This window comes from Pseudochaenichthys georgianus, chromosome 22 (assembly GCF_902827115.2).
Source record: "Pseudochaenichthys georgianus chromosome 22, fPseGeo1.2, whole genome shotgun sequence".
In the NCBI taxonomy this organism is placed as follows: domain Eukaryota; kingdom Metazoa; phylum Chordata; class Actinopteri; order Perciformes; family Channichthyidae; genus Pseudochaenichthys; species Pseudochaenichthys georgianus.
The window spans coordinates 17,173,358-17,186,128 of record NC_047524.1 but is presented as its reverse complement, the minus strand read 5'-3'; the positions used below and the strand labels follow the sequence as shown (position 1 = coordinate 17,186,128).

Sequence of the window (12,771 nt, the reverse complement as noted above, 5' to 3'; positions counted from 1 at the left end):
TTTCTCATCAGAACCAAAAAGTTCAACGTTGGAGCAAAGGAATAATTCACTTTATCTACAAAGCTTACAATCGACAAAGACCCTTTTTTTCTCATTTTTAACAACAAAATACAAGCAAATGTACAAGCAAGGCATCACCTTGTGCTTTGAATGACATCCAAATGTAAAGCTCTCAGTCACTAAATATCGCACCATTTCCACATTCAAGCATACATTTCTCTGTGTAATGCTTGAAAACAATAAAATAAAGACAAAAACAATATAGGGAGAAAAAGTGGTTCGCATACAGTTGCTACAAAGTTTACAAATACCCATACAGTATCTAATGTCAAACGGAAAAATAACATACACAATATCAATAACGGATGTATAATGACAGAAAAACAAGCTTTGTAGAGCTAAAACTGAAATGAAAACGTGTTGTCAGGAGTATTTCTCCTGTCAGTCTGGGCCTACGGGGACGTGGAGGCGCACGTGTAAAACTGTTTTGAAGACCAATTTAGATAGTTTTCAGTCCTGCAAAACAATATCCGTACACCAAAGCAGACCCTAACTGTAAATATTATTAAAACATTTGTTTAAATCAATGTGTCACGAGAACAAATTTGAACATGATATACATACATTTCACAACATATTATGGATACACTAAATTGCCACTTGGGAAAAGACATAGTGAGCTGGATACAGAGACCATCCTCTGAACAAGTAGAAAGGCCATGGATCTCTCAGGCTGTCATGCATGTTGTCGAGTGTTAATACGTTGTTGTTTTTTTATCTTCAATACATAAATAATTTTCAAAGCTTAAAATGTACACCCCTCTAACATAGTTCTATGTTTTCATACAACCACAAATTACATGATAAAATATAAACATGATACCAGCACAGACACAGTGACCTGAATGATTTTTGGCACACCAGATATCCACAATCTAGACCCACTGTGGGTGATTTCAGCCAAGTTAGGGTACTTCAAGATCATCTGGATATCTGGATTTTGGCCATGGTAAGCAACAGCCTATAACAGCTGAAAAAGGCTTAGTGCAAAAACTAAAATGTTGCAATACAGCATGCAATGGAACCTGCAGTTATACCTGCACGGATATCAAATATCTCCTTACCATTACACATGCGACATCAGAGAAACATTGCTCAATAATAAGAATTGCTGGGAACTAAAATCACACCAACCCCACAGGGTTCTCAACTAACTAATATCCTTTAAATGATATATTTTTTTGTAACATTTTCTGATAGTAGAAAAATAGCTCAACAGCCTTGTGTAACGTAAAGTTAGGGACTTGTGTCAATAAGAATCCAAATATTCACTCTGTGAATAAATCAGAGTGGAAATGCAGATTTTGCACTCAGTCAAGTAACTCACATGTTCTGGCTGTCCTACAAAAGGCCACAGGAACTCTTGATGCTAAATGTCCTATATAGTTTTATATATATATGCCTAAAAACTTCCTTTCAACAGACGTAAGACGGAACCATTTGATTAACGGAGGTACAGCAGTGACAGACTGCTAGCTGAGTGAGTGAGTGGTTCTCTCCGGTTGTCTGAGGAAGGAAGGCCGTCCCTGTTAAAGTTCTCCAGGTTTCTGGTTGCAGTTGGCACACACACGCACAGGGTGGTCCCAGCCGCGCGAAGGGACCGCCCGGCGCTCGGGGGAGCAGTCGTCACACACTCCTTGGCCACAGGCGCGACAGTGGTGCTTGGACAGCTTGGCAGTGAAGTCGCGCTGGCAGTTGTGGCAGGACAGGATGTCCTGGTCAGGCACCCAGTAGGCAGGACGGGCCGCATCTTTCACTAGGCCTGGAGGGTCACAAGTAACATAAATACACACACAGTACAGTACACCAGCACCAATCAGGTATAGTATAAGGTAACACTTTTACATTTGCAAAACATATGGTTGTAACTTTATATTTCTGAGATTTAACTGCTCGACCTTTTGGGAAATATGCCTATTGGCTTTCTTGCTGAGAAGATCTACACACTGTAAATCTGTTGAGTTGAAGGAGAACTGCACACAAACTAGTCTACGTAATTAAGCAACAGTGAATGTTATCGACATGTCCTGCCAAAAGTGAGGCTGCTGAAAGGAATTATGGGAAGGCCAGTGTCTTTAGCATATAATACATTCAACTAGCTTTTATCATGCCAGTGACTAAGATGCTCCCAGGTCATTTCACTAAGTTAGAAACCTTGCTAACCTTCATAACCATTCAACCACAGCCCTGCACTATATCTATTGGTGAAGAACAGATATGGACAAACTGATGGAAAACACTGCGACACTGTGGAGGATATCAAGTTATCATTGCAGAAAGGAAACTGATATTTCCTATTAGTTATATATTGTTTGTTTTCTCTGTACAAACACTGAAGTTTAAAAGTGGCAAGGTTACATTTTTGGAGGGGGGGTTATTTCCAGGGTATTTTCATGGCAGGTAGCAATAACTTTCTTGAACTTCCACTGGTTGCCTGGCAACTGCTTCCGGCCAAGAAATAATCCGGCTCATAACCTCCACATAAAATGTGAATTTGTCTCAAAGAAGTCCTTTAAGTTAGAGGCCTTTTTCTAATTTAAATACCATGCTTATTTTTCCTCACTACTGTATGAAGTGCACCACAATTTCAAGTCCTTGGCTGTTTTAAGTGGCAGTATCCATGGAAACATGTATTTTGTTGAGGTTGGAGAAGATCTTGCTTTGAGGTTTTTTGGGGTGGAGAAGTTTTCAGCAGGATATCAGGTTAGCACATTTATATTCATATATGCTTTTTACATACTAAGAGAGGTCTACAGTGGGCAGCTTAATAACAATAATAAACCACAACTTGTGTTTCAAATTAAACAAATAGTTTTTCCAAATATGTTCAAGACATGAGCAAAACAACAATCTAGCAGGGGGAAAAAGGGCTATGATTTATGGTGTGTGTTTCAGTAAGAACCATATTTATTCTAACCAACTCTTTGCAATCTCTTCCCATGTATCAAAGCCAGTTTTCCAAATCCAAAACACATTGGATTATATTGTCAGAAACGTGTCATGTGAGGTCATAACAACGTCTCAGAGTTACCGAACCAAAGTGCATTCCACACATTGGTGTCGATGAGCAATCTGTATGCATGTCAGGTCAAGAAACCTCATTACACTTATATAATGAACCTAAAAATGTAATGAATAAACAGGTTAACTGGTTATTTCTCTCACCTTTGCACTAATGATTAAGACTTATCATTAAACATTAGGTAACAGAACATGGAAGCACTGCACTGACATGTCCTGAGGAGATTGTCAGAGGCAGTTTTAGGTTTAGTAGTGAGCATGTGTGGGTGGAAGTAGTCCATGATTTTTTTGTGTTCATTGGAAAGAATAACAAGGTAGAGACAAATGTCAGTATTTTAATTCCTGCTTAAATTACAGTCACTCAGCCTAATAACTCCAGTTGAAGAAACAGAACACACTAGGCAGGCCGGGAATCATTTGGACTGTGAGATGTTGGTAACAGCACAGGCTCTACTACATCCAAGCCATAACAGCATCTATTATTCCTTATTAGGAGTCAGACTCCTGCATATCATCAGTGAGAGTTCAAACTAGAAACAAGACCTCACTGCTTGTCTTTCTTAGTGTAAATAAACACTTTACGCCTCTGCCACCAGAGGGCATTGTGTCCATTCACTCACATCTACTGGGTCATTTTTTCCTGTTACCTAACACTCCTGTTCAGATGTTGTTTTGGACAACACTCACCAAGTGGGATGTCAATAGCAGTGACCACGACCCCAAAGGTGTTGGTGACCGCTTCTCCAACCTTCCTGGCCAGAGTTCCACCTTCTTCCTCCTCCTGCTCTTTCTCAAGCATCTCTGGATAAAGAAAATATATTTCACCCAAATGCCACACAAAAGAGGAAACACTAAAAACATTTGACATTGTCGAGAGTGTGTGTGTGTACCTGCGTATGAAGCCCTCTGCTCAAAGCAAACGTCACAGACTCTGACGGGGGCGAGACCCCAGCCTCTCTCAGGGACGGGGGCAGCTTTGGCGGAGCAGCCGTCACAGAAGCCCTCCCCACAGGCACGGCAGTGATGCTTGGTGTCGTTGTCGTGGAAGACTATTTTACACTTATGGCACACCTCGTATTGGAAAAAAATACAAAAACAACAGAAGCTGTTATTGACCAACGGCTCGTGGAAAGACGACACAATCTTTTTTTATCTTAGTGTTATCTTATGACCAGCATAAACATATATTGTGTAATAGTCACAGAGCTCCACAGACAGTAAACACAGCTCTGGAGAGGAAAGTGTTGACTTGGCTGTCGGTGGTGGCCAGCAGAGGGTGGGGCTGTGTGTGTCACTCACCAAGATGAGGGAGTTGGGTTTCCAGTAGGCTGGGGCGATCTGATCCGTCAGCCAGGAGGTGACGGCCTTGGCAGGCTTCACACTGAGCTCTGACACAGACTGGGCCACTAGGTTGACTCCATCCAGAAGACGCTGCGCTGCATTGCTGTTGTCCTTTAAAAAGCCATCCGACTGCAAAAAGCAGACAATGTTTTTAAGTAGATATAAGGTCCCATCTACCCAAATCTCTAGGTCTCTAGAATGACAGATAATTAAGAAAATATAATCAGATGAATTAATAAAAGAGCTCGTTTCTCTTACCCCCGGCCATACATGCTGGATCTCAGTGCGGACCACCGTATCCACAGGGTCCTGGTTCCCATACCAGAACTGACGGCTCCGATAGATCACTCCACAGTTGGGACATTCAATAACGTACCTAAACATAGAGTAGAAACATGAATGTACAAATCTTTGTGACAATATTAATAGAAAATGTCTGAGGGATTACTTGGACCATGTAAAATAATGTGAAAGGTGAATCTGCAATTATTAGTCATTTAATACATTTGCTGACTGACTCATTTCATTTCATTTCAAACCTTTATTTAACCAGATTGGTCCCATTGAGATCATAGATCTCTTTTTCAAGGGAGACCTGCAAATATGACTAACTGTGAAGGTAATTTCTCATGCCAATACTGAAACGTCCTGCTTCTCTCTGTTTCACATCATAATAAACTGCCTATCTTTAAGATTTGGACAAACAAAACAAGCCATTTAAAGACATCACCTTGGACTTCGGGGAACTAGGATCAATATCTCACTGTCTTTGGACATTTAATAGAACAAACAACTTGTCAATTAATCTAGAAATTAATAAGTGGATTAATCGATAATGAAAGTAATTATTAGCTGCAGTCCTAGATAATACCAAAATGAGATATTAGGTGAGAGTATGAGACACCAGTGCTCAGTAAACAGTAATAAGACCTCACCCTGGCCTGTGACACATGACCCTGCTGTTCATTCAGCTAATACTCACCCAGACCAGGCGTATTTGGCGAGGCCCAACCATGGAGAGTCTGAGGAAGCGGAGGTTTTAGGGATAACAATCACCTCCTTTCCTCCTTCATAGCAAGCCTAAAGAGATGCACCACAACATGTATTTATACTCATCAGTCATGGAACAAGAGAAACACACTGTCAGTGGTATAGAGAGAAGGATTAATACTAAGTGATGAGCGACTGTGCGTACCTTGCAGGTGTAAATGCGATTATCATACTGAAGAGTATAACGACAGCGATGCTTCGCCTCATGGCACACTCCTTCTCCCAAGTGGTTCATGCTGTTCTTGCAGCCAGATCTGGGATAAAAATGAAATGTCAAAAATGTTTACAAATCTGGAAACCAAGCGATTGAAGGTAAGATTATAAATGTGTTTCTTGTTAAGAGACGAAGGTACTGACCCACAGCTGAGGCACCGGGTGGAGCAGGTGAAGTACTCATCGGGAAAGAAGCAGCTGTGGGCTACAAGCTCACCTGTAATTTCCCCATTAAAGCGCTCACTTAATGCCTGCGGGAAAATCAAGGACAACGGATCTTAGCTCGACCAGACATGTTCAGTATTTTACAATCAGAACCTGAGACTTATGAGCTTTAGCTGTTGTGATTCAAAGCTATTTTGTATCGGATTCAGGAACCAGTTTATCAGTAAATGTTGTTTATATTCTGTTCAGTGCTGGCTTCACAACACCAACCAGCTAGTCTGAAGCAGGCAGGAAGCTGACTGCTATCCAAACTGTATACAGCCCTACCTGCAGGGCTTTGAAGATCACCACGGGGGTGCGTGGGGAGCGGGTGGCGTTGTTGTCAAGGAGCTGCTCCAATTTATTCTGCAGGCCGCGGAAATCAGTCGGGGGGGTGAGAGTCTGCGTGCCCCAGTACTGCACAGAGCTGAAGGCCTCTGGGAAACGGGAAAGCTTCTTGAAGCGCTCAGACAGCAGACGATCTACTGACTCCAATGACTTATCTAAAAACAAGACAGAGTGTAATCAGAATGATGTGTTGAAAATCCCTCAGCATCTGCATCAGATAGAACAATAACTCATCATCTCTTGATCTCAAAATGATGCATTTCTCTGTCCTTATTCTGGTAAAAGAGAGAATAATACTGTTAAAACATTGTTAATATATCTAATAACAAACATGAAGCTCACACAAAAACATTACATGTGTTGTCCCAAGTCTGTAAGGCTTATCAGTGTTCCTTCATATTAAATAAATATTTACTACAAAACACGTGCACTTGAAACTCCATAGCCAAGAAATGCTAATCGTGTTTTTTCTCCTTCATAAACAGTGACTAGATTTATTGAATTTCACACATTAGAAACAGGTTTTCAGGAATGTATGAGTTGTAGCAGCTGGACTTTAGCATTAAAACAAACTGACATTTTCTTTGAAGTGACTACTACTATCACTTTTGACCTAACTTGACAGAGTGCAGTTTTCCTTTGATTCCAAAAAGTATGCTTTCCACATTTGAAGACAAGTTGGAATGCAGATTGCTACATCCAGTGGTGTTGGGGTAGGCTGTAGGAAAACATGTGCTTACCTATAATTATCTGCTCTTAGTTTACTTTAAAAGGCACACCCTCTCGTCCCTGACTGTGATGCACACCTACATTCTTTGTGATAGAGTCACTATGTATTGTTTAATGGAACCATTTGGAACTCCATCCATTACTAGTTGGACCTTAGAGAAGCAGAAGTGTTTAGATGTTGTACCTGAGCCAAGCAGCTTAGTGTGGACTGTCTCATGGAAGATGACCACTGCAGGGCCCAAGGTGGACAGAGGGACATCCAGGCCACAGCGGGCTGTTGTGGCCTTCAGTTCCTTGGTGAAATGCTTCAGGTAAGCATCCGAGGCATCGCCGAGAAACTTGAACAGGTCATCATGGAGGCGGTCGGCATGGGTGCGGTAGATGATGAGGTCGGATATGGCGAGCACCTTGAGCAAGAGTCGGGTTCTCTGGCCCTGTTTGGAGCTGTTCCCCAGCAGCCCCTCTGTGTCGATGACTACTACTTTCCGGAAGGGGTCAAATGCCGCCCACACACCCACTGTGCAGGACTCTTGAGTGGGAGAAGTTTTAAACACTTCTCTGCCAGTGAAGAACGTGTGGTTCAGGGTGTGAGATTTGCCCTCTCCCGTGTTGCCAAAGATGGACACCACCTTTAGCAGCTGGTCAGGGTTACAGCTCAGGCTCTTCACAAATGAAGATTCATCTTTTAACTTTGGAGAAACAACAGTTAAGAAGTTACAAATATGTTTGTTAGTAAAGGTATTTGAATTAGGCTCCAATACAAGTGTGCACAACTCACCTGCATTTCCTCATTCTCATCTACCAAGAGGAAACTGAAAATCTTCTCCAGGAGTTTTGCTCTCTGAGATTTGGCCTCATCTTCTATTTGGACAGCGGGCGAGGCCGGTGTCTTGACAGGGACGACCTCCGCAGGTTTGGGTGGTGGAGGGTAAGATGTCAGCTGGTGTTTCTTCTTGTTGCCTCCACTGTGGGTGCGTTTCTGGCATTCTTGGCACAAGTTAACTTTGCAGTTCTGGCAGCGGACCACAGATCTATTGCATTTGCCATTGTCTCCTTTGCAGTTCTCACAGTAAGGGACATGCCCAGGTCCTATTTGAACACGCTCATGGTTCTTCAGGCGCTCCTGACTGTGGAGCTCGAGCTCACAACGGACACATTGAAAGCTTTTGCATTCATTACACTCAAATGCAGCCTCCTCAGAGCCACCACACACATAACTCTCTTGACATATTAGGCTAGTATTAACTCCCTTTTCTGAAGATGAGCCATGCCCGCTCATCGTTTCTTATAAGCTAAACTTGAATTCAGAACAGTACTTATTGGAATAGCTTTGACAATCAGATATTTCCAATAGCAGTAATTGAAAAATGTAAGTGACAACTTAAATTACCAAAAACAATGAAAACATCAATTTAAAACAGCTGCATGGGAACAGGGCTGGTGATTCCCTGAATGTAACAACTTACTTTCACACAATAATACAATAAATCAAACTTGTTTTGGCAGCATGAATTTCAAACACTTGTTTAGATAAATAACTAACAGTGAGGCAATGGACCAGAAGCAGCCGTGTCCTTTAGTTACACTTGATATGGTTTCACCACTAATAGTTAGCTTGTTCATGAACCAAAGTTAGCATTTAGCTGCAGCATAACAGAAGTTAAAATAAAGGTTGGCGAAAAAATAATACAAAAACATGTAGGCCTTACAGGTAGCTAGTAGCGACCGAGACAATGAGCTCTCCCTGAAAGGATGAATGTGCAAATGTTGATGCTAACAACAGGCTAGCTGGAAACTGACCCTCAGTAGCTCGCTGGCAAACTCGGTAGATAATTTGGCACCAAAGCAGCAAAAACGTCAGCGTTGCTTAGCTTTCAGCTAGTTGGTTTCGACGGATAGTTGTAACTTTTTCCACACAAAATATGTAATTAAAGGCCAGCTAGTCCCAGCAGTTATAGCCGTGCAAACAAGCAGCTAGCCTCCAGTCTGTCAACAGAGCTGTAACAACATATCAACAAAAACAACTACCAGTCGATGTCAAAAGCTCGGATATCAGCGAACTGTTTTGCTTTCAGACGGGAGGGAAATCCGCGCTATTCCGTTTAAAAGTCTTAAAAAGTGTTACTGTATGTGGATCCTTCCGAGCAGTGTCATTGTTTTGTTCTTCAGTCCCCTCCCTGGCAGATTTCTCGAGCTACGTTATTTTGTTGCCAGGTCAGATCAGCTGATCAGATTATTTTTCAGTCACAGGGTCAGCGTTGGGTAACGCTCTGTTGCACGATGGGAAACGTAGTTCTTACAGACAGACCCAGCTGAGACGACTGTTTGTGTACATTTGGTGTAAGTAACTAAGTAGATATATACTCAAGTAAGTAGTACTGTACAATTTTGAGAGACTTGATTATTTAAATGATTTGCTTTGTACTTACCCTTCTACGTTAATGTTGTTTTAGTTACTGTACAGATTTTAATTAATGATGTGAAATATAATCAACACTTAAATAAGACTTTAGTTACACCAGAGGTAAATTCACAAGCTTCTCTGCAGCATAAGGCAATTAAAATGAACTACACCTAATAACACTCTAATGCACAATAATCGAAACAGAAACATGTAATATGAACATTTGAAATATGCACAATTAGTACATTTACTGTTGGTTCTATATTCTGATGCTACTTTTACTTATGTAATATTTTGATTGCAGGACTTTTACATATAACCGATTATTCCTACACTGGTACTTCTTCTTTAACTTAGGTATAATATCTGAGTACTTCTTCCACATGTATGGGAAGGGATTTATGTGCTCCAGAAATCCAACTTGTTTGCTACTCAACTCAAATAACTGATCTTCAAAATGATGACTGCTATTAAACCTGATTATAAAATGTTTTGTGTATGTCTGCAGGGTTTAGCTGTCTGTGTGTTTACACCCAGTCTTAGCTTTAGGCACTCCAACCTCTTGGACGTATATGGATTGCATAATATTGATTAAAATACCACCACAAATATTGCAAGATGGAAACAAGAAGCACAACCATATTTAAGATAATGCATGCAGGGAATATGTTATTTTTTTCTTTTGTGTTGATGAATGCAAACAAAATGTAAAATAATCGTTGGAATAATAAATTGTGGCATTACAGTTGGATGAATTGTATCCTTATAATCACAATCCTTTATTGGCAAACCTTAATTACTGCAATAAAATAAAAACAAATCTGATGACAAAAACATTCCGTGTGGAAGGCAGCTTCAAAGTAATTGTGTGGCAAATGTAAACAAGTCTCAGCACAAGCTTTTAGACAGAGGATGGATTTAAATGGCCTTTGTCTCGTAAAGTAGCTCTTCAAAGCATCAGCAGGTGACCATTTGTCTTAAATGACACTTTGTGTTTTCCCTCCATTTCTTCCTTGACAGTAGCTTCTACAGCAGGATCTTCATACTTAAAAAATAAAGAAACTGGCAATAAAAGATGTGTTACACCTTAGTGCTTTTATTACAAACAGTTGACACAGCACACAAAAATATGAACAACAATAAATCATCAAACAAACAAAAGGGAAGACAGAAAAAGAGCAGAATCTACAGCGTTCATTGTGCACTACATTTTTTAGGATTATCACATTTCATTCTATGTGTTTTAGTGCACAAATCACATCCTGGAGAGAAATATTCAGATAGAAATGCATGAATTGTCATACGAGTCCCCAAACAGACCGTGTCCACCAAGCAGAGCACATTAAATCCGCTCTTTGATTCCACATCAGATGAATCTGAAGATTTTCCTCCATCGACCATCACAAAAAGTCTTTAAACGTTTAAGCAGGCTGTGCTTTTTATATGTGTTGCCAGTGTGCCTGTGCTTGATGGCAGCAGATACAGCATGGTCAAACACATCTTTGAGGTTATGTTGTGTCAGGGCTGAACACTCCAGATAGTCATGAGCTCTGATCCTGTGTGCCAGCCTTCTTGCCCGGCTAAAGAGCACTGGGCTGGTGCCTCGCTGGTCCAGGTGAACCAGGACGTCCACATTGGTGCAAAGGTCTGACTGAGTTCCAACCAGGACGATGGGAGAGGTCGGGTTTCCGGCTCGTATCTGAGGGATCCATTTGGAGGTGATGTTTTCAAAGGAGACAGGGTTCACCAGGCTGAAGCAGAGGATGAAGACGTCCACATGGGCATAGCACAGAGAGCGGAGATGGCCAAACTCCTCCTGTCAGATCAAATAATTACACATTATGAGGAAAAGGACTAACTCTGGCAAATAAATCACAGTCACAAGTGGTGTGGAACATTTACCTGTCCAGCTGTATCTATCAGTTTGATGCGAGTTGGAATCCCATTTACATGAACCAAACCTGGAAGTAGAAATCAGTGTTATTGCTGACTCAAACAACCATTAACATTCAAAGAAATGCCTTTACTCACCAGTGAAAACATCAAAAGCTGTTTGGCGGTAATCGCTGTTGTATCCATTGAAGATGTAACTGATAACCATGCTTGTCTTCCCCACAGCTCCATCACCAACCAGCATGCAGCTCAGCTCATCCCTCAATCTGATGGGTTTATCATGTCTCTGACAAGCCATTTTTCTTTGCAGTATCAGCCTACTCCATTATCCAAGCAGTTAGAAAGTCCAGAGAGTAACAGTAAGAGTGAAGCATTACTGTAAAAGACGTCTTCTCCCCCAGGGGCCCGTTGGTGACAATAAAGGAGAGGGGATACCTCAATTTGAAAGAACAAAAGGCGCCCAATCAGATGAGATGTTCCCCAGCACTTTGTCCGTTTCCGTTTGATGGTGATTAACATAGACACTCCCACCTAAACGGGCCGGATCATGCTAAAAGTCAGCTGATTGGACCTTGAATGCCTACTGTAATGAAAGTACAGCAACTGATAATGAGAATTTATGTTGGTAGTGCTATCTATAATATATGGGCTATACTCCTATAGATAACTCTTGGGGCAGGAGAGTAACATATTATAAAGCAAACATAGCCTAACTTTAAAAGTGTATCTTGTGTGATATATGTTTGTGATGAGTACTTTCTAGTTGAAAGGCTTGGAAAAAGTAGGCTAAATGTTTTTAAAAGTAGTGCTATATATTAGCGTTTGCGTATCGCAGTGTCTGTCGTTCAGTAATGTACAAAATTGACCACAGACTGTGCTCAATATTTAACTGCAATACCATTATTTATCCATAGAGGGCGGTGTTGCTCCAGTATTGGCTTTGGCATGATGGCGTCCAATTTACTCTAAAGTAAGTAAGTTAGATGCTGCTTTCAGTTTCCTTTGAACAGACGACTGTATTCACAATTAGTTTAACATATAAGTAGTTTTATGTGTAAAATATCTCGTCTTCAAGGGAGATAGCAATGTCATGTTTCGCCAAATAACTGTTTTTTATTTAATAATTAATGTAATTATTTTTGTCAGTTCAGCTTTTCATCACATCACACTACCACATCACACATCCTACTTCATTTTTCTTGGTTGCCACTTTGTCATATTGTTCATGTGTTTTCGACCTATAAATCCATTTTCTGAAGGCAGCTTTATTCTCCTGTGACAAAGGGGCAAAGGGCACAGCTGAGGGTGCATTGTTAGACTGTCACCAGCTGCAGTTATAGCAGAAACTTCATGTGCCATGTTTCATCCTGCCTCTTTCAGGGTGATTGGGTTCATAAATACACAAATGATACATTGCAAAATGATGATATGACTATGACTTATGATAGTTATACTATCTGAATGAAAATAATGTGCGGCATTGTAAAATGCACTGCTCTTGATGGTGG

General features: G+C 40.9%; 2 protein-coding genes across 2 annotated transcripts; both read right to left on the bottom strand.

The window, feature by feature from the left end:
• Positions 1–33: 33 nt before the first annotated feature.
• LOC117468166 (zinc finger FYVE domain-containing protein 1-like) lies at positions 34–9,192 on the bottom strand. Its single transcript, XM_034112176.2, has 11 exons — positions 7,745–9,192; positions 7,151–7,655; positions 6,178–6,392; positions 5,830–5,936; positions 5,618–5,726; positions 5,405–5,502; positions 4,681–4,798; positions 4,381–4,551; positions 3,972–4,152; positions 3,769–3,882; positions 34–1,822 (listed from the first exon to the last, which is right to left on the bottom strand). Exons 1-11 carry the CDS (start codon positions 8,243–8,245, stop codon positions 1,590–1,592), a joined length of 2,352 nt encoding a protein of 783 aa, XP_033968067.1. The 5' UTR covers positions 8,246–9,192; the 3' UTR covers positions 34–1,589.
• A 1,352-nt stretch (positions 9,193–10,544) lies between these two features.
• Positions 10,545–11,745, bottom strand: LOC117468167 (rho-related GTP-binding protein RhoV-like). The gene is made up of 3 exons (XM_034112177.2): positions 11,402–11,745; positions 11,273–11,331; positions 10,545–11,186 (listed from the first exon to the last, which is right to left on the bottom strand). Exons 1-3 carry the CDS (start codon positions 11,559–11,561, stop codon positions 10,737–10,739), a joined length of 669 nt encoding a protein of 222 aa, XP_033968068.1. The 5' UTR covers positions 11,562–11,745; the 3' UTR covers positions 10,545–10,736.
• Positions 11,746–12,771: the final 1,026 nt, after the last annotated feature.